This window comes from Pelecanus crispus, chromosome 2 (assembly GCF_030463565.1).
Source record: "Pelecanus crispus isolate bPelCri1 chromosome 2, bPelCri1.pri, whole genome shotgun sequence".
Lineage (NCBI taxonomy): Eukaryota > Metazoa > Chordata > Aves > Pelecaniformes > Pelecanidae > Pelecanus > Pelecanus crispus.
Window position 1 is genome coordinate 27,389,757 of NC_134644.1, and position 25,451 is coordinate 27,415,207.

The following is a 25,451-nucleotide window of genomic DNA, read 5'->3' on the forward strand; positions in this document are numbered from 1 at the left end:
TGCCTTCTCCTTCATATATTGTTAGAAAATGATTACTTGGCCTCTGGCTGCAGAATGCCTTTTTTGGGTGATGATGCACAGCAGAACAACAAAAAGCTTAGAACAGAAAGAAAGAATCTTCCAACCTCAGGGTGAGCTTATGGGATTGACAGCTTGAGAAAATCCTTTTGATTTGGAAATAGAGCAAATCTGGGCCAGTTTTGTGCAATTTTTGTGCAGATTGAAGTGCAATTTTTAAGGGGCCCTTCTGTAATAGCAAAAATCCTTCATCTGAAAGCTCTGGCCTGGAGTACCGCGAGTAGAGTTCTCCACATGATGCCCAGGGACCTTGCTGCTTCTGCTAAATGCATTAGCCTAGAATATTTGGCTCAACAAACTCACAAGCAAATCTTAAGAACGCGACGGAAAGTTTTCATTAGTCACGGTAAGAAGCTCATGACTGTCTATGGCTCAAATTTCCAGCTGCAGGCTGGATGGGCTCTTCTAGGGCTAGGTGTTGCTCTTCTCTTGTAAAGGGTCAAAAGGCAGAGAGTTAATGAGCAGTGGAGCACCAAGGTCTGTTGGGTCTTGCTGGCACATGTATCACTTCAGGGGTCCCACCAACACGTGGTAAGCAGTGAGTAACTTAGAAAAGGTCTTACCCCAGCCATCCCAGGAAAAGGTATGACATATCCCTTTAGGTCATGCTAGGTCCTTTATGGCACAAACTGGCAATTATGCTTAATTGTATTTCCAGTTCAATTTGGAAGACACTCTGTTTCAGCACTGTCCAAATAGATGATTCCCTTTTCACTTTTATGTGGATGAAGCTGCCTGAAGCAGCCAGAGTGGACTGTAGCTGGATGCACACATTTGATACTGCTTTCTTGCCCTGCATAAGGGTGATTTCCTGACCCAGTGAAACAATAACAAATGAGATATTACATCTCCAGCAGCAGTTCCCAGAGAGGGGTCACCTGAAGGCACCAGCCTTGAAATACATCTGTTCATGTCAGATTCCATTCAATCATCTCAAATCTTTCGTAGAAGTGTTTTATATTTGCTCAGATTATTTTTCTTATAAAGCCATTTTACAAATGCCATGAGTGATTTTTCCCAATAAAATAATCTAGGTCTTCTTGCATAGGGATTAGTTATAACAATGAATAATGAGTAACTTCATCTTGTGTTGTACATTTACCTTGATCTTTTGAATTGTAATTCAGAGCACAACCTGCTCTGATTGCCTTGCATTGCCCTTTGGAGAAATGTTATCTCTCTGCATTGATTAACATAGCTGGATGTTTAAAGTTAGACTGTGTGACTACTGCTTCTGGAATCAGTAGAATTACACTGATTTATGCAAACTTAAGGGGTGGCCAGATAGTCCTAATTAGATCATTTTGCTATTAATGATTTCTACCTTAGTTAGGAGGTGCTAATGATTACTTCTTTCTGTTGAAGTATTCATCTAGTTTTATTAAAAAGTCTGCAGACTTCATAGTCAAGAGTTGTGTCTATTTTTACTAACCTTTTCCTTCCCAAGATATCATCATCCTATTACCACAGCCACCACCCTATTTATTTTTTGGGCAGTGCTGCAGATACTGATGAGTTATCCGATCCGGTAACTTCACTGAATTACCCACCGTGATCCTAGTGCTGTTCTCAGCAATATTACAGCTAGCTTATAAGCTTTCACTGCAGGCTACCTGTCCCAGATGCATTAAATTGCACTACCTAAATTGAATATCACCTCAAAAAAAAAAATGTTTATGACCATTTTCCTCTTGCATAATTGGGTATGGAATGAGACTATTTTGGGAAGGCTTATGCTGCAAGACATGAAAATGGAAAAAGCTTTATCTGGAAGGAAATGTTTAAAATGACTCTTCACATAGGGCTGCCATTTCAAAAGCAGAGCCCTATCAGACTTTGTATATTCAAATATTCTGAACTATGAAAACTTTGTGATAGCACAGTTGCTTGCTCCAAGAGGGCTCAGCTATTTGGATTTACAAAGTCCAGAAACCTTGACTCAGTTTAGGGTTCTTCAGGAAGGCTGTCTTCATTTAAGAGCTGATGATATTCCACATACTTTTAATTCCAAGAGCATGACAAGTCCCTCTTTTCTCAGAAAAGATGCCATTCTCATAAGAAAAAAAGCATGCGTGATGGCATTCTTATTAAAAAAAAAAAAAAAAAAAAAAAAGAGTTCTTATATGCCTGGAAATTGTTATTTGACACTACAATCCATATAAACTAGAAACTCATGCTAATTTTCTAGGTATCTAATGTAGGTATCCAGAGAGCACTAAGTCTTATAGCATAACAGGAAAGTAAGTTACCAGGCTCTTAAATGAAAATCCAAATAGGGAAAGAACAACTTTCCACTTTGCTGTTACTGCCTATTTAGGACCTGATATTAGATGCCTAACTAGTGGTTGAAGTCAGAGTTTTAAAGTTCTTCAGAACGTTCAGAACTGGGTCTTTTCTCTGATCTAATTCATTCCTAATTTTTCTCTGTTTAAGCAGTAGGGCTATTTTTTAGTTTCCTGCTGTAAATGCAATAATGTTGAACAAGTATAACATCTCCAAAGACGATGGAAAATACAGAGTAAATTCTATCCACTTCAGACTGGGATTGCAGAGATATATAATACAAGCAAACATCCCTAAGTGCAGTGGGACAATGGATAAAGGTCCATCATTTGCTGCGTAGCTGCACCAGTGGTTTCAAGACATGGTTTTCTCGCCAGAAACTGGAATGAGGCCAGAGATTCATGGTTCCCAAACTGGGAAAAAAGCTCTTGATGATGATTTTCTGTCAACACTGATGTGGACTGGATTTACAATAGTGATCTAAATGTGAAAGAGACTACACTCCACCGTAATACATTGGTTGTATTTATATGGCCTATTATTGGAAAAGACAGTCCAAAGGATAAATATCTGCTATTGCTACTCATTAAAAGGCAAGGGACCCCTTAGTGAAAACAGAAGAGATCTGCGTATTTGGAGATAAAGGACCAGACATAGTCATGGTTCCTTGGGCAATATGCATGTGACTACATAGAGTTTGCACCCATAGTGTACAGGTTTCTAACCGCTCTCACAGAGTATCAATATTTGCTTATTGACACCTGTATGTTTCTCTGAAATGCTTTAGAGATCACTGTTGTTGGACAAAACCAGCCCTGACAGCAGAGCCATTATCTACTCCCGTGTAGGTAAAATTGAATCTTCTCCTTTAAAACAACATCTGCCAAAATATATCTGATACTGGATTAACTTCCAGAGAAATTCTGGTTCCTCTTTCTGCATGCTGTGTTTTTTCACTTTGGGAGACATAGATACTGATTTTTCCTCTTCATTCCAGAAAAAATACACTTTTATAGGTACTGTCACAGATTAATATTTTTTGCATATAAAGTGACAAAAATAGACAACTTTTTTCAGAAAAGAGATGTGTTTGGATAGAAATCTATTTATCTTCCAAAGCTTTGCTTAACAAAACTTAAACATTTCTTTCAGCAAATCCCAAGATGCATCAAATAATGGATACTGATTCCTGCTGATTTTTGTAAGTCTCTAGGCCCATCCAAATAAACGTACTCAAATTTAGGACCCAAGAACTCAATCTTAAGCTATGATCTAGTGGTATAAATACAACAATTCAGGTGTATAAGTGCTAGAAGAATTCAAACATCTGAAAGAATTGACCATCTTGCTACAAATTATAACATACATACCCCAGCCCAAGAGGTAATACCAGTGCAAACGCTGCTCTTCAGCAAACACTGCCACCACAATCAGTGTGTGAAGATAAATGCCTTCGCAGAGCATCCAGAAGTAGTTGCAGCCCAACATGTACTGATGAAAGAATTGCAGCACTTTGCAGCTTACCTGTTAGACAAATGAGATAATGTCACACACTTGACCGGCATTTTGCATTTAAGCAGACAAAGTCAAATGTTACTGCTAGGCTATAAGAAAGCAGAGTGGAACAAAAATCCCCAGCCCTTGCTGGGTTTATTCAGCACCTATCAGTAACAGGGATTTTAGGCTTTTATAAATTAGATGAATGGAACAAACAGCACTCACAAAATAGCAAAAATGTATGATAACAGCACTCCACAAAATACCACATAACAAAAAAATCCCCTTCAAAATTTGATATTTTTTAGAACTGAAACAAGCAACTTGTTTCAGATGTACAAGAAAGGCTGTGAAGACAGTAGCTTTGAGCTCCAGTTTGGGTGATTTCTTTTACTTTTGATAAAACATTTCTAAGGTTTGTTCAGCTCTCCCATCTGAGCCAGAGTCACTCCCTCTATAAACTGAACCTAGCTCTGAACTCACTCGGGAAGGGCAAGCGCTGTTAGCAGGGAAGATTTTTTTGGTAGTGTACCAGGGATACTAGCTTCATCTCTTTGCGAGAAGACAGCTTTACTTTATTTTGTCCAAATAACAAAGCGACACATGGAGCTAAATGGAGCCAGTGAAGCTGGGAAGTGGCTGCTGCCTGTGGTTCAGATGAGGTTGCAGACATGGACCTTGACAAGAGACTGTGGCTTTGAGATGCTGGGAAGTGGTGGGCAGACGGTGGAGAGAATTGTGTCCTGTCCACTACCGGAGAGCCAGCTGGTGTGGGACAATGCTGTTCCTCTTCTGAGAGTATCTCATGTCCATCCGCCTCCTCAGAGAGGGCAATGAGGTCCTCCACATAAGCTTCCATGCCACCAGCACCCAGGAGGGCCAGGAGGAGTGGGAGGGCATTGCTGTGCTGGCAGAAACCCACTGTTCCTGGGGGAGCACCATGTGCTCCTTCAGAAATCTGAGGTCACTTTGCCAGCAATGGCAAAGTGACAGTCATCATCTGCGGCCACAGGAAAATACTTGCCCTTAACTTCTGCAGAAGTTTTCCAAGATGACTACCTGGGCTGTAAGAGATGTCTTTTAGGATTTATTTGTCTCTTTAAAGAGACATTTGGGCAGTTCAGCAGGTAGAGGACTGCACATTCTCTGTCCATCCGGGGGATTCAGACTGTCCCTCTCGACTAGAAAAGCTTGTTAGCCATCCAGTGAACCACCTTCTGTTGCTGAGAAACATTCCCAAAGCAATTACCCAAACATGTGCATTTAGTTCTTTTTCAATATTTAAAGTGCAGCTTGGTACTCATGAAAATACAGGATTATTGATAGGTTAGGATATAGGATTCTGACAGGATTAACCTGAAGGACTGATTTTTATTTTTGGAGTTTCATTTTTTTCTGCTCACCACACAGGGCAGAGCAGAGAGTCACATCTTTTTTCCACACCGCGTCAATTCTTACAAAGTATGCCGAAAAAAGGTTGTATAGTGGTTTGAAAAGGTTAAAAAAAAAAAACAGGAAGAAGTATTTGCTCCTTATTCTGTTGGAAAATGTGTTCATTAAGGTTCTTAAATCATCCTTGGACTGTTTTTCACAGGTCTGGGTCAATATGTTTCTTGCCTTGTTCCCTCGCCTGTGCTCGATGCAGCCTCCCGGCTGGCGGCTGGCCTTTCTCCATTCTCCCCTTATCAATTACCCATCCCCACAAGGGCTGCCTTGACTGACAGGTGCTTCCCAAAGGCTGCACACACATTCAGGTAGCACCCTCCCTGACATCAGCCAGCTACCCCAGCCTCTAAAAAGTCAGCAAACTTTCTGAGCCATCAGAGCAGTTTTCCAGACAGGTTTGATAAAATCCGTCCCATCACAGGCTTGGGCTAGGTGAGCCCCATGCTCCCCTGTGGGGATCTCCTCAGAAGAGATGCAGGTCAGGGGGTCGACCTGAGAGCTTGAGGCGTCATTTCCCCAGTGGCTCCAGTGGGAGTGGCTCGGGGTGCCTGCATGTTGCATGCAGGCTGGTCGTGCTCCTGTCAGTGCCGACGTCACCCCAGCTTTCCATCCATCCACCGCGACTCTGGGAATGGTCTCCTGCTGCAGCCCAGCAGCTGGAGAGGAGCAGAGCATGGCCAGTGAGTTCTGCAACAAAATCCACGGTACGTTCTCAAGCCTGTCATTTTAATTTAATGCTTTCACCATTTCATATTGCCGAACTGAAAGACTACAGAGTATCCTTGCTTCTCTTTGCCAGCTGTATGCACCGCTCACCGACCCTCTGAGCAGGGACCAACCAACCAAACACACCTTCCATTTGACCTAAGTCAGTCTTCGCTGGAACTTTTATCTGTAGCTCAAAGGCACACATAGAAAGCACACTGCCTGAGAACTACATAACTAAACTTCATTTTTTTCTTTCCTGTACCCTCCATGTGAACTATTACTTGTGGCTTTAAAAATGAAATCATATACCTATCTTTTAGATAATGGCCATGCAGACAGCTCATAACTCTTTTAAGAAATTTAATAATTTCTTATGCAGTAAGTTAAAGAAGTAAGAATACCATGAGCAAACCATAAAGGATGGGTCTGATTAGTAATTAGATTCATATCACATTAATTTGAGAACGAATCTGAAAAATTTAGCATAAAGAGTTTAGGCGCAACAATGCATTGAGATGAATTACGTTAAATTATTATTAATCAAAGTACAGCAAAAATCAGTCTTTGCTTTGGACGAGCTAACAAATGCAGCATGTTTCATCTGTGGCTAAGTGATGCAGTGGAAATATTTTCCTACAATAAAAAGAGAGTGTTTTTCTTAGGTCAGAGCAGGTAAAAGAGAAGAACCTGTTACTGACGAGAACTGGATTCATGCGCAGTACAAATAAAACACGACAAATGTAACCAACATCTCAGTGTACATGTTTAATGAAGTATTTATTCTTACAGAAACAAGTAAAATAAAACTGCAAGATGATACAGAAGCAAATCTTCCACCACTTCCATGCTTGATAACTGACTGATTGTTAACTTTGAGACAAAAAACATGTCTAGGGGTTTTGTCTTCTGCTGAAGTCCAATATGTTTTGTTGCAAGTTCTTTGAGGCAGAGGCTCTGTCCTTGTTGTGTCTTGTACAATATGCAGCACAGTCAAATCCAGGACTCAAAGGATTATCACAGCACCTTCACACTATGAAGGAGAGTAAAATGTCATGAGCTCTCAGTCTATGGGTGTGCAGACGACTGAAGCTAGTGGGTTTTAATTCATGAGCAGAGCAGGCTGAGAGGAAATAGCTGGTCCTTTCTAGTGCAGCCCAGTAACCATTGATCAGGCTGGTGTGCCTGTCTCCTAAACAAAGGAATAAACAAATGCTCCTCTTTTTGAGAGCCTGGAGACGGACAGCATTGTACTGCGCAGGTTGGTGGCTATGTAGGAAGGGAAAGCGTGATACAGTTACCAGGAAAGCCCCCAAAGCCAGGTAACCACCTAAGAAAGCAGCTCTGTTGTGGCTCTGGGAGGACAGCCAAGAATGAACCGATTTTTGGCAGACTACAGCCTGGCAAGAAACTCGATCTGTGAGCAAGGAGGCTGCCTTTTGCTACTTGTTCTCACTGCACTGATGAACATACAAGCTGAGGAAAGTTCTTTGCAGATCTTCAGGAGAGCACCTGAGGAAAAAATCTCCTTTATTGCTAATTTTCCTTCCTCATGAACGCAACCTGCAATGGCCTTAAATTCTGGCTAACTGCCCAGGGGCAAAAGGGGTCAATAGGAATACAGTCAGTCACATTCTCCTCTCTTGCAATCCTTGCTAAGAGTCATGTAAGACTTGTGAACACCTCAGCTGCGATATGTAACAAAAGCACTTCAAAAGGATGCTGGAACCATTTCACAGAGAAGAAATAAAATAATTGATTCTCCTTTTACAAGAAGGTGCTAGAACTGATGTCTATGATCTTTTGCAGGATATATTGGTGTATTATAAATACCATTAATGTTCCAGTCCTGGGAAAAGGGTCCCAAAGGTCCATCTGCCTACGCAGGACCCTGTAATTGCGCAGTAATGTAATCAGCATGCCACTCTCCTTGGCTAATCCAGCAGCCCCTCATCACATGTACTTGTCATTTCTCTGTTAAGGCTCTCCTTGGTTATGGCTTAACAGCTTACGGACAGAAAGCTGCAGCATTAATTACCATCTCTACCCATTAGGGCAAATCAAACCAAAACATTCAGACTACATAAAACCCAGAATACTATCTTCAACAATAATAACAAAATGTAATGTGAAATAAACTGCTAATTGTTTTTGAGCAGGTCTTCCTAGTAATTCAGTCAAAGGACTGACTCAGTTTTGGCATAGGAAAGTTGTATGGATTCCTGTGTGTCTTCGTTCCTGCGATGCTTTCCTGAGTGAAGGGACTCAGTCTGGCAAGTTAGGAGGTCTGTGTTTTACACCAGCCCTTGCCAACTCTGGAGAGCCTGCCCTATGGAAAGAGAGGGTGGGATAGCCCTTTGGTGTGCATAACGAAACCTCTCTTTTCAAATGCTTGCTATCCATTGAAATGTCCCCAACTGACATTTCAAATAAATTGTTAAGAATAGGCCAACCAAGGTTATAGATTTTAAACCGAGCCAGCTATATGGGCCATCGCTACAGCTGTGCACTTCTTTGTTTAAAGGGAAATAAACATATTTGACCTTATTAGTCTGGTTCCTCTTCACCTCTGTGAACCTCCCCAGTGCACGGCAGTGAAGGACCCTCCTTGAGGAGAGTTTGTACTGCTTGCCATGGAGGACAGACATGATTTATTCGTATTCAGTTTGAAGGCAATACAACATATTCTCAGACATTCTTAACTTAGCATTTTAAAGGAGTATCTTGAAGTTTGATTACTGATCTGCCTTACATGTTTGTTTGTTCAGGTTTTTTTTTCTGGCTATTAGAACACTATTCTATGAAAATACTCTTAAATTCCAAGTATCCATATGTTACACAAATAAGCAATAAAAGGACTTTCCAAAGCAAAACAGCGCTAAGTATTGCAGCTGTAAATCACTGGCTATCAGAACGTCATACCATCATACAATATATCTACTGTGAGTCATCCATTAAATTGGGTTCCAGTCAGAAACCTGGCACACAGAGTCTTGGGCTAAGATTAATGTTTTAATATACTTTTAAACCATTTACAGAACAAAATGTACACAATTGCTCAGAGGGATCCTAGGTTTTGTATTACAAGAAAGCAAAATATGAAATTAAACAACGGGGGATATTTTTAACAGCGTCTGTGTCCATGTCTATGCTATAGTGAAGCAGCCTGTCCAGAATTAGGCATTCTGGACAGGAGTTAATACAGCTACATCCGCACATCCTTGAGTCCCATCTGCCATAGCATTTGGTCTCCTGGGGCTGAAGCTTTGAACTCTGCAGGGCGCCACGCTGGGATGAGCTCCCAAGGGTTCCTGTGGCGCACCCAGCACTGCCAGCGCGTGGTGGCCACCGGCTCCTCGCCGGTGGCATAAGCGTCATGCAGGGCATGAGGCAGAGCAAAACGCAGCCTTGTCACCCCCAACAAGCTTGGTTTCTGAGCTAGGGTTGCTGGAGGGAGGCAGCTTTTCAGGAAGGCATTGTAAGTATAAGCCTGACTGATGGAGGAGGGCAGAGAGGCTGTCAGAGACCGCCCCCGAGGAGGAGAAAACAGGGGCAGTCAGGGTAGCCTAAAAGAATAGTACAGGAACTACTCAACCTGCTGTTCATTTGGACTGGAAACAGTGAGAGTGCTCACAAGGTCTGCTGCCGTTTTCTCCCAGGTGCGGGAGGTAATCCCCAATGAAATGGGGTAAGAGCTTCAGTTATTCCAGGCACCTCTCCTCCACCACTTTGATGCTCTTTCATTTATTACTCTTCTGTTTCAGGCTACTTCTGTTTGGTCTTAAATAATTTCAAGAGGAGCAGGGTGGCTGGGTCATGACTGAAAATGGACAATAATACAGGTCTGCACAGCAGTCACCGAAGGGCAATGAAATAGCACGGATGGCATTCATCTCACCTAACCTGCATGTCAGACTTCACAGTATAGATGTGTAGACTGAAGCAGTCCTTGGAGAGGGATGAGCACTCTGTGTTTAATTCACTTGACCTGTTTTAGTCAGGTGTGAATGAGGATAATGGTCTCCTGGACTCAGACACAGCTGCCTGCACTGGTAGTACTGCCATTTAACCAGACAAATCCCAGTGAAGAAAATAGCTGTGGCAGCACGGTATCAGGGAGAATATTGTGTTTTGGAAACATTATGGTATGGTCCTTCTGAAGGTAATTCCTTTTGGAAATGTCCACCTTCTGAGGGATTTTGAAAAATCTACTTTCTGACCAATTCATACTCAGATTTCTCACATTTTAGGTAGATCCTCTTAAACACATGTCAAGGAAAACTTGGAGAGGAACCTCAAGTTTAATTTGAATTATCTTGAATTAGTAGTTGCTTCTACAACAGCAAAGTTTCTAAACATAATTGCTTTATATTCCCAAAGAAATATCAAAACCCGAGCTGCTTACATGCACTGTTCACGTGCGAGGCCTTGTGTGGAAAGTGCAGGAACAGTTCATTATGTCTGTACAGCATAACACAGAATCCACCAGAAAGGCAACTGTTAGCATTTGCACTTGTTGATCTGACATTTAAGAAATCACTACTTGACATTTTTCCTTGCCTGCATTTTTAGGGGCTAATGACATATCATCTATTCGTCTTTCAGTCTCTCAGATGCATAGGAGACAGTGCAATTGATAGAAATTTATGGTCACCCAGGTCCCACCCTACATTTTTAGGTCATCTTCACTTTCTAGTTACAAACCTCTCCCATGTCTTGAGGTAAACCAAAGGGGAAAATAATCAAAAGCCTCAGTAAATATGGAGAGTTGAATTAGTGTCAGAACTCAGTCAAGCACAACTCCATACCAGGAAAGACTAACAGCCTTTCAGGGACCACTACAGCTCAGTTCTGAGGGTAAAATAAGTACACCCTTCCTGAGCAGCAGTTCCGAAGGCATCTCATGAATTTCAGCAAATCTGGAGTGGATTCACTCATTTTGCACATACGGCAGCATGTGCTTTGCTATAACAAGCTCATATAAAAACCCCAGTGGCTGCAAAAGGCCACTGTGGCCAGACAAGAGAATTGCAGTCGATGACAGCAACACCCGGGATGCTGAGAGTTTCCTGATTTTGAAAACAGCTGTCCTGGGAGTGCTCATTTTTCACTGCCACAACGGCAGAGCTTCAGGGTCCAGAGACTGTGCAGGCGCATAATGATTAGGCAGAATGACAGGTTAAATCAGACTTTTCACAGAGACATCTAAATCCGCTGTTTGGCCTCTGTGCCAGATATTTGGCCTCCATCCTTACTGTGGTTGAGAGTGCAGGTCTTCCTCACCTGAGCAGAAAAGATGCAGCCTGAAAACCTGGGAACAAGCCCCAGGACCTGATGCCTTCAGCTTCAGGACCACAATGCATTTTTTAGCACAAAATCCTTTCTGGAATCACAATTCCGGAGGAAATGGCACTCCGCCTCCCATATAAGAGGAATCTTATATGCGTGTAGGGATCACACTGCTGAAATACCAGCTACAAGATCTGATAGAGCCTGGGTTATTTTGACATTAAATACCTTGGGACTGGGCTACATGAAAGCTATCATCCCTCCTTTCGTGATGCTGCAACAGTTTTGAGAAACCCGAGCCTACTAATAGATACTACTTTATACGAAGAGCAAGCAACTGAAATGTAGACAGAATAATTCCCAAGGAAAGTAAGATGAGGAAATCTGTCCCAAAAGAAATACTTATTCTTAGACTCTTAAATCTCTTTTCTCCCCTCCTGATGGCAGCTGTTAATTTGATGGTGCCTTCCCATTGAGAAAGCAACCATAATAACCTTGTTGAGAAAGATCAGATCTTTCTCAGAGATGGTGACTGACTGACTTCTTTGCAGCCCAGATTCAGTTGTTCCGCATAAACCACAAATACTCTGCACAGAAGTGTCATTTATGAATGCTGTGAATGTCCTTTAATCATCCATACTTCATATTCTGGGCACGGCATGCCACATCAGATCAGTGAATCTGACACCACCAGGATTACATGGTGCTTTGTTTCCTCCATTACTCTGAGAGTTTTGAGAATATAAACAAAAATATAAAGACCTTGGGAAAAATGATGGGAATTACTGCTCTGTTTCATGCCATTTAGACCCTGACAGATCCGTCCTAAAATGAATGCAGATATTATTCCAGCCTGAAAATTTGTGAGAATTCTTTGAATATTGGCTGGTTCTGAATTCACAACGTCCCTTAGTCTGCATTAATCTCATTGAACCTCGTGGGAGGAGGAAGACTTGATCTTTCCTGGGATGGAAGAAGAGATTCTGATTTACATCTGAATTACTGCAGTGTTATGCCAGTGCAACCCAGTGATTTCAATGAGGGTAAAACTGGTGCAGCACAGTCCTGGCACTGCCCATGAGCTTACTGCTGGCAGAAACTTCATTTGCAAATGATTCACCAGCATAAAACAAACTCATCCTCTTGAAGGTGAACACATGTTCCTGAACTGAAGTCAGAGAGTCATTCCCTGCCTCCAAGGATGGTCACACTGCCCTTTGCTCACAGGCACAAGACACTGTCAGTGATCCTGCTCAAGCTGGGCCTGGGCCTGGTGCTGGACCTGGAGAGCAGGAGATCCTGTTCCCTATGCATCCTGCATAGTTCTGCTCCATTTTCTTTGCCCCTGCAGCTTAGCAATGCTGGACATGATGAGTGAGGGGGAGTCTAGACAGCAAATGCTGTTAGGAAGCAAAGAATTATAGCCTGAGAAGTGCAATTCTGCTGATATGAGAGAAATGCAATGGCAGCAGGAGGGACTGTCCTTTCCATGTGTCCGTCCCGTCAGTCCTGTTTTGCAGATGAGGGCAGAGGCAGATAGAGCAGGAATTTCCTTTTCCTGTCACCGCCTGAGGTGACGCCCCTGTAGACAAATGCACATCAGGCACTGTGCTTGCCTGCACCTCTCAGGCTCAGCCATCGCACCTTTGAGCCTCAGAAATGTGACACAGTGCTTTGTAGTCCAATTCAGAAATGCTCCTTAACTGAGACAGTTTCCCTCTAAACCTGAGCATTAGAGCCAAGCCTTCCTGTTCTCCCTCTCCTTCTGTTGATTTCCCAATTACCAGTGGTATCCTTCTTGTGTAAAAAAAAAAAAAAGTTAAATGGATCTTAGAAAGATGTTGGTGACTACACTGGTTCCTGTTTCAAAAGACAGTTTGTGACTCTCCTGTCCTGGTATAGCATTTGCTATGTCAGAAAAGAGCTTGTGCCACTCAAACACCTGCTCTTCTCTGCTTTACTGGTGAAAGCTAATGACAAGACAGGTGTCTGTCACAGGGGAAATAGGAGGGATGGGAGATGCAAGCTTGTCTTCATGAACCTCCTCAGGGGAAGGAAAACAAATGGGATTTGGGTATTTATTTGTAGATGACAAAAATTATTCTGGGACACCTACAAGGCTAAAGCACAGCCTTGGTCCTTTGCTTGTAAATGATGAATTAAAGAGTGTGGTTCACTTGCCTGCAACAGGCACATTTGCTCCCTGTTTTACTTTGGAGCCAAACAAAAATGCCAGTGTTTCGTCGCTGAACATGGTGTGGCGAGATACAAAACTGGTGGAAACCCTTTGATTTCAGTGGCATGGGTGTAACTGGAGACTGACTTTGGCACTCTTCGACTTGCACAAAAGCAAGCAATACATTTTATTCTCTCCAGGCCAACCCCGCTGAGCCAGTTTGTCCTAGTGAACTCAATGCACAAATATAATCTGCAAATGCACAAAATTTGCATAATTTGTAAATTCAGAAATATACAGTGGGCCCAAGCCTTATTCCTATACCTGACGCAGCAGAAGGGCAATGTTTCAAACAGCCAGTCGGATCCTTCATTAGACAAAGGGCAAGATGACGACAGCTTTCACAAAAACACTGACCCTCTCCTGGTGTAGAAGATACACGAGAAGACTCAGGAGTCATGACCACTAGGCATTGGCCAGTAATTCTCTGCCAGAAGTCTGTTTTTTGATTACTTAGGATACTCTAGAATAACTTTGAGTCATCTCTTTGTGGCTAAACTGACTGTGCAGGCCCCTGTAAACAATCTAGTGGAAACAGAATGGAGGAACAGATGCACTAACGTGAAAGACTTTGGAGATAGTTTGAGAGTGACAGGAAAGCTGTGGAAACAGTTATGTTAATAAAGAATCAAATTAACAAGAATGGAGCCTCCTGAAGCTCCACCCTGAGCATAATACATGAAACAACTCAGAAGATCAAAGCACCCTTCTCCTTTGTGGAACTCCACCTTTGCTGCTTCCAGTGGAGGCTGCACTGTGGGAACTGCTGGGACTACTGAAGCAAACACAAGTCACACGGGGCAGCATTTGTGCCATTTGTCTTCACCGGTATCAGCTATGGGCCCCTCATTTGAGAAAAATATGTTTTAACCACCCCCCACAGGCTACATCAGAAGGAAATGAAAGCAACAAGAGACGAGGAAGGTAACACTTACTTGTATGGTAAAAAGACCTAAAATTAACACTGTTCTCGCAACGCTGTGAATTTCCTTTGTTTTCTTGGTTCTCATTCCCTGTCTATTCCCTTGAGAATAGGGGAAGTGAACAGTATCATAACCTCATAAATCACAGTAACTACCCTTTACACACTCTTCATCTTCCCACACAGCTCAGCTTTTTATTTCCACTGTTTTACAGTGATAGGGAGGAAAACCTAATACACTTGCACAGTCATGGTTTTCACTTGAATTAGTCAATGGTAAGATTATTTATAGTGTTCTAGTGTCCATGAAGATACTAATATTTTTTAATATTACTTCTGCCATGGCCTTGCTTCAAAGATGGTAATGCTAGTGGACACCAGCTTGTGTGCTTTCTTTCTCACTTTCTCTCGGTCTCACTAATAATGCTCAGTGGGAAGCAGCTTAGTGGTTTCTCCTGAAGGCTTGCTTCCTATCAGGAGATGGCCTTCAGGCAGTACAGATAAACCTAGTGCCCTTTGACATCCCACTTCCTGCCCACAGTGATAGCAACTTTTCAGTGACAGTGAAATACTGCTGGTCCTGTTGGAGGCAGAGAGTGCATGCTGCACCATCAGCTAGAGTGGTAAACTAGCTCAGGATCTTTAAAGTATATCTACATCTACAAAAGGAGGCAAGAACAGGCTTCAGTGTATCATACCCCATGTCCAAGGCACCTTCAACCTCAGCAAGAGCTGAGTTACAGATACTGCTAGTGGAAAAGACTGTGTCAGGCTCAGCCCAGCCCACACCCAATCTGTCCTTGCTAAGAAAATGAGATCAGGGTGATTGTAATAAAACATGGATTGCTTTGGGGTCTCCCTTACCAGCTCTGCTGCTGTACCCATGCAAGAGTGGGTAGAGATTATTTATACATTAAGGCTTAAATAAACTGTGTAGCAGAGAGCTGGGACTTGACAGTGAGAATGGAGCATGCCTGAATGGATTCTGGGTCCTTACTCTCTGATATACAATGGCCAAGCATGAAAGCTCACACAGGGCTCCCAGGGGCTCCCAGTGGAGCACTGGCCCTTGTTATGGACTCTATAAAACTGCAATTGAAATTGAAACTTTCACACTGTACAATGCCAGAAGCAAAGGAAAAATGAGTATGCAAAAAGTGAAGAGACTACAGAAGAGCCTGGAGAAAGAAGAGAACAAATATTATCTCTGCTAAAACAGGAAAGTGATAAAAATGCAGTAAGAGCTCTTAGAGCTTTTCTGGATGAGTTTCCAATTACTAAGCCATTACTGATTTGTGACCAAACTTAGTGCCATCTACAAACATATTTATATTGGTGCCCATGGAGCTGATAAATTATTCAGTTTCTCATTAGCAGAGTCATCCCTCCAGTCATTAGCTGTATCTTCCTTTAGCCCCATCAGAATTGAATATTAAAATTACTAGTCTTGTGGAATACAAAAAATGAAAAATACAGATCTGATGTGCAAGACTATATTAAAAGATTATTCAGCAAGAGTTTTATTCATATTTCCATGGTTTTTAATGTAGAACGTAACGTGCTGTTCACAGATCACCCTTCTGTGGGTCAGTGTCATTTAAGAAGGTGATAGAACATACCCTTCCTATAAAATCTGTTCCAGCAATACTGTGATTAATACAGTTGCTACTTTAGATACAACATGCAAAAAAAAAAAAAGCTTACATAACATTTTCCAATATATGTAAATAAGTGTTCATACATGTGTCCTCTTTTCTTCAAGTGTCTCTGAACCTTTTTCATTGCTTCTTTGCTTCTTGTACGGCCACCTGAGCTCACACTTTCTCTTCCATCATTTCAGATCCAGATAAATCCGGAAAAGAGAGAGAGAGAATTATATAACCAGAAAGCAGGAGAAAACGAAGTAAAAAAGCAAATTAAGATATATTGAAAAAGTGGCTTGACTTACCATTTTACACGAGCAGAATGATCGTCAAAGGGTTTAACTCTGTGCAGCAAACTATATGCAAGTAAGGATGCAGTACGACCTCTCCTCATGTAAATGATGCTTTGGATTGTCTCACATTTTTTGTGTCTGGATACAGGGAGAATGTGGGTGTCTTGGTGTTAGGGATGAATTTCCTCTCTTGCTCCTCCTGTCTTTTCTATGTTATTTAACAGAACTTTATCTCTTCTTTCAAAATTGTATGGATTTGTTCATATCCTCATAAATATGTATTCACTGTAAGTATTTTCCCATGGCATCGCATATTTAAAATCTATTGTGGAACTTTATGCAGGAAAAAAAAGCAGGAGCTATTGAGGTGGAAACACATTTACTATTTTGCAGAATAAATCCCACCAGCTTCATCTCTGTATACAGCCATTACATACAGGATATCTGTGACTGTTTGACATTCCTTCTGCACACTTCAGTATTTCTGTATACATTGGAGGTAGGAGCCACACACACATGAGCCTGTCAAGCTCAGAAGATGCACAGGTGGCAAGTGAATAAATGCAGCAAACTACAGAAAGTCAGAAGTAGTCATCTTAAAATGGACTTAATAAAACAGAGGGTGCAGTAGGGCTAAAAACCCCAAGCTATAAAGCCTTAATTTGCTCTGTTAATTGGCATTAAAATGAAAATAGTATGGGAATCTACTTGGTGGAATAAGTAAATTTTTAACATAAATTCTTTAAATCTTCATATACTCATATGGAGACTAAATGTAATTTCATCATGTGTTAAAAACTTGCCCCTGGCAGTTCATTTTCTTTTCCCAGTCATGTAATTACAAGTTTATCATGTTACTAAAATAACAGAATACTCTTTCTAATAATGTTGGGAGACTTTGAACATATTAGCAGGTCACCTCACCTCCTTTTTTTCTGATTTTTTTTTTTAAGGAAGGGAAATCTAGAAAGTGAGAGGCAAGATCAAGCAGTGAGTATACCCTCATCCTGTACTTGACTGCAGAACAAAAATGGGAGACCCCAGGTCTTCTGGCCCCAAGTTTTGTACCTTGCCTCTAGACAGCAGTTCACTGCTGAGTCAAAGACATGCAAATTTGGTTTGGAAGAATAAAGTGCAGAACAAGGGCTTTGTTCATCAAAGCATGTGCTTAGCTAACTAGCTGCAGCCAGGTTTGCTAACACAGTTGTATTCAGCAAGATCACTGGAAGGACAGTGTCTTGGGCGATTTCCATCACTGTATTCAGCACTAAGAGTTCTCTTCATAGTCTGGCCTGAGACCTGAAAGCTGACTGCATACATGAACCTCTGCACTGCTCTGGGGCTCCATGGCCTCCAAAGGTAACCACTTATGTCATTTCTATACTGCCTGTTGCCATAGCAATGGAGGTTGGGGTTTTCATCAGGTGACGCTCAGCATGCCAGTACCTGTCCTCTGGCTATATAACTCTACCAAAGCCTCTGAGAGCTTTGTCATTGACTTCACTGGGGTCAAGATTTCACTCCAAGTAAAGATCCGGCCCAAAGGCACTAGACACAACTTTTTAATGAAATCTTAGAGCAAAAGAGTCCTCGCTACGGACTCAACTTCTAGTTTAAAGCACTTCAGGTAATTTACTTCTGCTGTCAGGAAGTATCATTCTTAACCCTGGGGTAATGATCTTGCTTCAATTTAGGTGCCTGATATCATGTGCCATCTTTTTATCTTCAAATATCAAGCGTATTTTCATTGCATCTTTTGCACAGACTATGTAGGTATGATGCTATGCAGTAAAGAGAAACAAAATGTGTGATTTTTTAATTATTCTTCTGCTCTTCTATTTTTTAATCTCCAGATGGTCCCTGGAACTGGTGATGTTTTCTTTAGTCTATATATTTCCTGCTTTAATTAGCTTACTTAACCAGTAAGCTTTAATTAGCTTACTTAACCAGCACACATTTGAGAGACACACACGTGATCAGATAATATCAGGTGCTAATGTTTAATTGCTTTCACAAAATTAGAAGCAGATAAATGGTTGAACCGTAACTGAACAATCTTATTAGAAGACAAGCTGATCAGTGTTGTGACACAACTTGAGAGATTCCCAGGCTTGCATTAATTTCCCATCAGCCTGGGCTGCTGTAATGACGGTAAGCACAATGCGCTTGCTCTGCTAAGAGAGCAAGATGAGAGCTGGGTGACTGAGATCTGCCATACATATTTATCAGCTGAGGGGCTGGCACAGTTTGTATCACTATGTAAGAGCAGTGAAGCAAGCCATTGCTTTGATTTACCACCTCCCAAGGAAAAAAAATGTAGCAAACAGATCTTTTTGGGGGGAGTTTGAAAAAAGCTGTATCCCGCTCCCATCCTGCCCCTCCCCAGTGTGTACGTCTGTGAGAAAGGACAGATGGCCACCAAGAGCACCTGTCCCTTCAGGGGCTTTGTTGAGAAATGTCAGGTAGGTAGTGCAGAGAGCAGTAGGGATCTGACACATGTTTATACAGATGGGCTGGCTGAAGCAAGTCTGAGGCTTCTGCCTCTTGTACTAAATTCAAATATTTTTATTGCTTGGTGAAAGATCTGAGCACGGTTGAGTGAAATTCTCAGAATCTGCACCCTCCATGCCTGTTTTACCAGATGGCTCTCATTAACTGGTGAATGGGAATGTCTGGTTTTGGCATGGCTGTAGTAATTTTACTTGGGTGTTAAGATGGAGAGGAGTCATGCAGTACTTACAGGATCCCTTTTTACAAGGCCCGGGTTAGGCACAACAGCAATGAGGTGGGCAATTGTAAACATGGAGTTCAGCACATAAGAAAAAAACAAATTCTTATGCAGTGTTATCCTTTGACAGCTGAGGCTCCTGAAAAATATGTAGCACACATTGTAAATTAGTATTTTTCTCCTGATGTCACTTTAACAAGCTCACTCTGGCAACAGTCTCTCAAGAATGCCTTTTGGCAAGGCATGATAGGAAAATACATGCCTTGCACTGCAGCCATAACCTCTGACAAATTTTTGGGTTTGTTTTTACACCTGTTTAGTACCACATGCTTTTTAGACCATGTTGTAAAGAGCCATCCGGCTAAATTCTCAGACCTTGATGCCTTTCTTTATTTTATGGTAATCGAGATATTAAGTGGTGAAGCAGAACCCTGAGAATTTAGATGTGCAAGATACAAGTAATGAACATCAGGAATAGTGCTTTATAAGTGACTTTTCCCTGGAGACTCAATTTCTCAAATATTCAGATGAAAATTATTTGCTACTTTAGGAATTAGTGGTGAGACAGGATGGGAACTTTGGGCAGGAATCCCCTTAAATTACAGGGGGATTTGAGTTGGTATCCTGCATGTTTCTAACTCCAGCTGAGATCACAGACTAGAAGAGGTTGTTTTCCTGCTCAGAAGGAGCAGCAATCTTTTCTGAATGGCTGATTTTGCAGAGGGTAGGATTTCTGCTATTGTGGGATAGCAGAATTTCACAAGAGAAGTTCACAGGATTCTTGTGCAACCAAATCATGACTGCAGTTTCAGACCTGAACTGTCACCCCTTTCTAATTCATGCCCAAATCCTCATGGCACCTCCTCGGCTACCCCTGAGAAAGAGAATAACGCCCCCGCAGTGCTCCATGCTCCGGAGCACAGCCCAGAGCTGGCAGGAGGTGATTGCAGAAAGGCAATCATGGAGTTGTTAGATAATGCTGTGATATCTGTATTCAGTGATCACTGAGAGCAAGCAGGCAAAACAGGTAGGTAAAAAACAACTAAGAGCAAGTATCGCTGTCTCACTGAGGCAAGCCTCCCCCTCGGCACTAGGAGTCTTTTGCAGTCTGGAACGGAGCACAGGCTGTGACTTTCTGCAGCTCTTCATGTGGAGGCTAACGCAGAATGCACTTTCTTTAAAACAGAGCGCTAATCTACCCAACTGAACTCTCTTCTGCTTATTTTGTTTGTTTGTTTGTTTGTTTTCCTTTTTTACTTCCTTAGTCACCTGCCGTTTATTCTTAGTTCTCCTTACACCTATTTTCTGAGTCATTGGGTGGAATTCTTCCTTCAGCCTGAGGTTGCCTTTCTGGTTATGGTCATCATCATCCTGCAATGCTCGTCAGTTTTGTTGACCTCCTTATTTACCAAGACATCTTCTTTGGTTCAGGATGTCCATGAGGGCTAGGAATGAGAGTATGTCTTTACACTTGCCCTGATTTTATATTCTTCCTTTAGAATCAGCTATTGACAACTGTTGAGCATCAGATATGGGGCTAGGCACACGTTCAGTTTGATCCGCTGCAGGACAGGATATTGAGCAAACCAGACCATTCTTTGAAGCTATTTTTTCTACACTGTGTTCTTGTGCTTACTCCATCTGTATTTGCCCCCATCACAAACCCAGTCTAATGTTCCTTTTCTGATCCTAAGCTCTGGTGGTATTTATCCAGTCCTGATTCTTCCTTGCTCCCCAATCTCCATCACTGTACTTTGCCTATGCTCCTGACCCCACTTTTCTTGGGACACTATGATGTGCCCATCTCCCTCTGTCTTTCTCTTGCAGTCCTGGGAACAGGATTGGTGTGATGTCAATCCTGTTCCCAAGAAATAAAAATGTCTCTATTATTTAGAGAAGTCTCTTCAGGTCCTGGCCACAGAGATGCAGATCCTTGTCTCTCCAGCTGGCTCTCTACATAGTTACTGTACAGAGAGAAAGTCTGTGATGATCTCTGCCAGGTACATGTACCTCCACTCCCCTTCCTGTCCTTCCTCACTGCTCTGCTTGACTTTTGCCAGTCTTACTCCTCCATTAAAATGGTCTGTCCTTCACTGCATGTTGCCTTCATCTGCTGTCCAAGGTCTGCCTGCCTTCCTTTCTTAGTTTTACTCCTGCACTGCTCTCCTACATTCCTCTTGGTATTCCCCACCTTTTTTCCTTGACTCCAGCTTTCATGTTAAAGACCCATCTGGATCATTAAGTGTGTATTTCCACACTCTCACTTTTTAATTTGACCTTCAGTGTTTGCCATCAAAATGGCATCAGCACCCACGTGACTCAGTCCACAGTGAGAGGGGAACGTTCTAGCAAAACCAAACCCCTTACTTGACTCATCCTCTCTGGTGGTTTTGACAATCATCTGTAATCTTCCCCTTCTCTGACCTCTCTTAGCTGTCTTCCTGGCCCTCTTCCTGATTTCCTAATCATTCCTTCATGGTGCTTTTGAAGGATCCTTGTCACCCGCCCCATCCTGCTGTATGCTCCCTGCTCTGCTTCATTAATCAGTATGGAAGAAGGCATCACTAAGCCAGTTATCAGGGTCTAAAACTTGTGGGGTTTTTGTGTCGCTATGCCTCTGTCAATTGTGTCTCAGAGTTTCAGAGTCTCCTGTGTTTCTCATGGTTCCCCTGTGTTTCACATTTATCCTATGTCTCCTACATTTCCTTTGACAGGGACAGTTCCTCCTATCTACTCACAGAGTCACCCTTACTTTTGAGTTCCTATCTCCACTTCTCTATTGCATCTAGGATATTTTGACCTCCAAGGAGCTTTTAACACTATTTTTTTCATAGATCTGTGCTGTGAATCTGTTATTTCTTCTCATTCATGAATATCAAGAATATGGATTTTCACCCCCAGCCAGTTATTTTCCATCTCCTACCCACTTGTCTAGTTTTCAGATTATTTTCATGCTTTCTACCATGCTCTCCCTTACCCCTGGGCAAAAAGCCCAACAAACTTCCACAAATTATCCTTCCACCCATTATCCTTCTTCAACTCCCTTTAAAAGCCTTGGCAACAATTAGACTGCAGGTGCATTCACAACACACCATCTATTATTCTGGCACATCTAGACTTATTGTACTCCCTACTTGTCTTCATACAAATGTCTTTGTTTTAATAATTCAATTGGAAGTGATTTGGAGCTCGGAGTCCCATTTTTCTTTTGTGTTTTATCATACAAGTTAACGGGGTCTCAGTTTGCAATTATATAATTATTGCAATAATGCGATGATGCATGTAACTGTCAGACACTCTACTTTATGAATAATCTGCCTCCTGTTATGAGTTAGTATTGCTTAGTGATGCTCATCACTACTGATTCAGTATTCCCTTCCGGAAGTACTGCAACATCCGTGATGCCAGATCATTATGAATCTTGGTACTCAGAACTGAAAGGAAAATAAATCTCTGCCAGGAAAGACTTATATGTGGGAAACAGCAACCTCTGCAAGTTGTTTGTTGCTGACTCTACAGTCAAAGGCTATTATATGGCCCTGAAACCATCTCTTCCTATCCAACTGACTGTTTGATTGACAGCTTGCCTTCTACTGAAGGTCAAATAATCTATCCCTGTCATAGCCAGATGATAGAAAACAACTGAAGGTAACATGAACCCTGCTCCCATACGATTTATTCTCACTTTCTTATGATCGTGGTTTAGTTTCCTCTTTGTCCTCCCATTTTGCAGCGCTTTGGTTTAATTTCTTTCTCTACTTCTTCCCGTAATCTTTGTCTCATGTATTAGTCATGGAAGGAGAAAGAGTAGTGGAGGAGGAAAGAAAGGAGGAGGTGTGTTACTGTCTGGAAGGCTGTTGCAAAGATAAGCCTTTCAGCGCGGCCTGGGACGGGTCAGGATCGTGCATTGTCCATGACTCAGAGCTAGGAGTGAGTCAGACAGCCTGATCCTGCCTCGCTCGCTGCAAGGAATCACCCTGGTCCATTCTGGGCAGCCAATTAAACCAGATCCTGTCTTTACTGTCCCAAAGAACTCTGAAGCCTGGGTATAGGATTCCAAATCAGATTAAATTGTGCTCTTCCCAGTTTTCTCAAAGCATTAGTGTGGCTGTGGTTTTGTGCTCTTTGTCTTTACATAGACAGGAAGGGAATTCAGTTCATTGGGCAGAGTTTCTAGCTATCTCTGTATCTGATTACTGCACATTATCACAGTCACTCATCAAACTGCCTCTCTGGAAATCTGCAGAATTCACAACCTGTATTTTGGATCCACCTATTTTGAGCTTGTAATCTTACAGACTCTTATAGTCTATGCAAAGTCCAACCATTTCATTTTCCTATGTTTCCTAAGCTTGCTCTTGGTGGTGGTGATGTTGGGGGCTTGTTCTTTTACTACCCTTCCTGTCTGACAATTGAGGCACAAACATCTAACCGTATAGACCTAAGCTTTATGCCACCTTCTTCTGGCCTCTCAATTTACCGAGCATACCCTTTTCCAGCCTATAAGGACATGCTCATCCATGGTGTACCTTTGCAGGGACCAGCAGCAGATGAAGTAACCAGGGAGAAGCTTTGCATAATGTTACTAAGAAAATTACTATTAGAAGGCATTCAATATGAATTATCCATAGATATGTAGTGCATATAGATCAAAACTTGGACCAGAAATAGACTAAGGTGCCTCATGTAAGATTTAGATTAAATAATACAGGGGCTCTGAGGTTAGAACTCATTTAAGCACTGGTACAAGTGATCTGGGGTTTTGTGGAGCACCTTTCACTGCAGATTTTTAGAGCAACGCAACCATCCCTTTTGCACTAGAGGTGGGGGTTCAGCAAGGGCTTCTTTTTAATCCCCAAGTTTATGCAATTACTATGCATGTGTAAGCTGCAAGTTTGTGTTTCCTATGTACTGATGAATTCTACAAATGCTCATACGTGTGTTTGTGGCCAAAAACCCACATCTCAGAAATTCAGATAATGAAGCTGATGATATCTCATAATCCAGCATGTAAAGTTTGTCACATTGCATTGAAGTTTTTCACTTATGCTGCAGAACATTAAATCTACCAATTCCAAGACACTTAACAAATGCCAGTGAGTTTAGACACATAAAAACTCTGTACTAAAAGAGTCATAGTAAATGTTTAAATCTAAATTGTCATGATAGAAAATGCACTGGGCATGCTTCATTATGATTCCTTGGCCTTACAGGTGACAAAAAGGAAGAACTGAATGTTTACAGAAATATCCTTTGTTTTAAGTTAAGGCTGCAAGAAAAAGAAATAGAAAAAATGACCATTTTTTCCCTTTTCAGACTTGAAATTTCAGCATGAAAAACTGCTCTGGAAATTAAAGGTTTTAAAGAGAATAAGTCCTGGTCTTTTTGAAAATAAGGCATATATACATTCATGATTTGGCATGAATGGGAAGGTATTAATTTAGAACTTGCTCTTAATTCACAGTTACTGTTTTGGTCACTAAGATCTGAAAAAATGCATTTGATATATTTGTTAAATTTGAGTTGGGAGATTTGAGGGCTTATTTTTGGCTTTCATTTTCTAGAAACATCAACCAAATAAAAACAAATTATAAAATCTGACCTGTATAAAAAAGTCATGCTCTTTATCTGTCTGCTGGAAAGATAATTAATCCCTAGAATTATTCTGCACTTCTGGATTGCAAATACACCTTTAAGCTGCTGAAATAGACTGATGAAGCTACAAAAGAATATAATTAATCTTTCTGTGAGGATGAAGATAAACAAAAAAATTGTATTTTGGATGCTCATCAAGGGCTCAAATCTGTTTACATTCATGTAGAAGGAAGCTTATTAATACTCTCACACAGGCCTATTTGTGTTCTGGCATAATTTTAGCTTGAAATTTCTTGCAGGCTAAATTACAATCTTGAAACAGTATACTCTTACAATAACAACAGTGATGGACTTTTAATTACTACAGGTTGCCATTATTGTGCAACTATTTGTTCTTAAACTCTGTGAAGAAGCTTGTGAAGAAACGAAGGTTTTTTTGTGTTCCCTTTTCCTTGTATTCCTGACTGCTCAAAGAATACTGCATTCTTTGAAGAGTCTAGGTTTTTTCTGTATTCTTGAATGAGGTAAGTTTTTTGGCAATAAAAGTCCATCAGTTTATAACTCTGTGTGTGTGTGTTATTCATTCAGAAGCATTTGTAATTGTGGCTTATATAACTCTTACTTTGTTTCCAAGTGTGCAGTGTGGGGAATGCTTCTTCGTATCCTTGGAAACCTTTACCCAGGTAAAGTTGGAAAACTTTACCTGGCCTTTTAGATTACCTTGCAGTTATCTCCA

General features: G+C 41.6%; 1 protein-coding gene across 1 annotated transcript in view; it reads right to left on the reverse strand.

The window, feature by feature from the left end:
• The window catches only part of CALCR (calcitonin receptor), a 76,005-nt gene that overhangs the window by 20,035 nt on the left and 30,519 nt on the right, over positions 1-25,451 (reverse strand). The window contains exons 6-7 of the mRNA XM_075705917.1: positions 19,133-19,259; positions 3,732-3,885 (exon numbers count right to left, since the gene is read on the reverse strand). Coding sequence (XP_075562032.1) covers positions 3,732-3,885; positions 19,133-19,259 — 281 coding nt within the window. The remainder of the gene's footprint in view (positions 1-3,731; positions 3,886-19,132; positions 19,260-25,451) is intronic.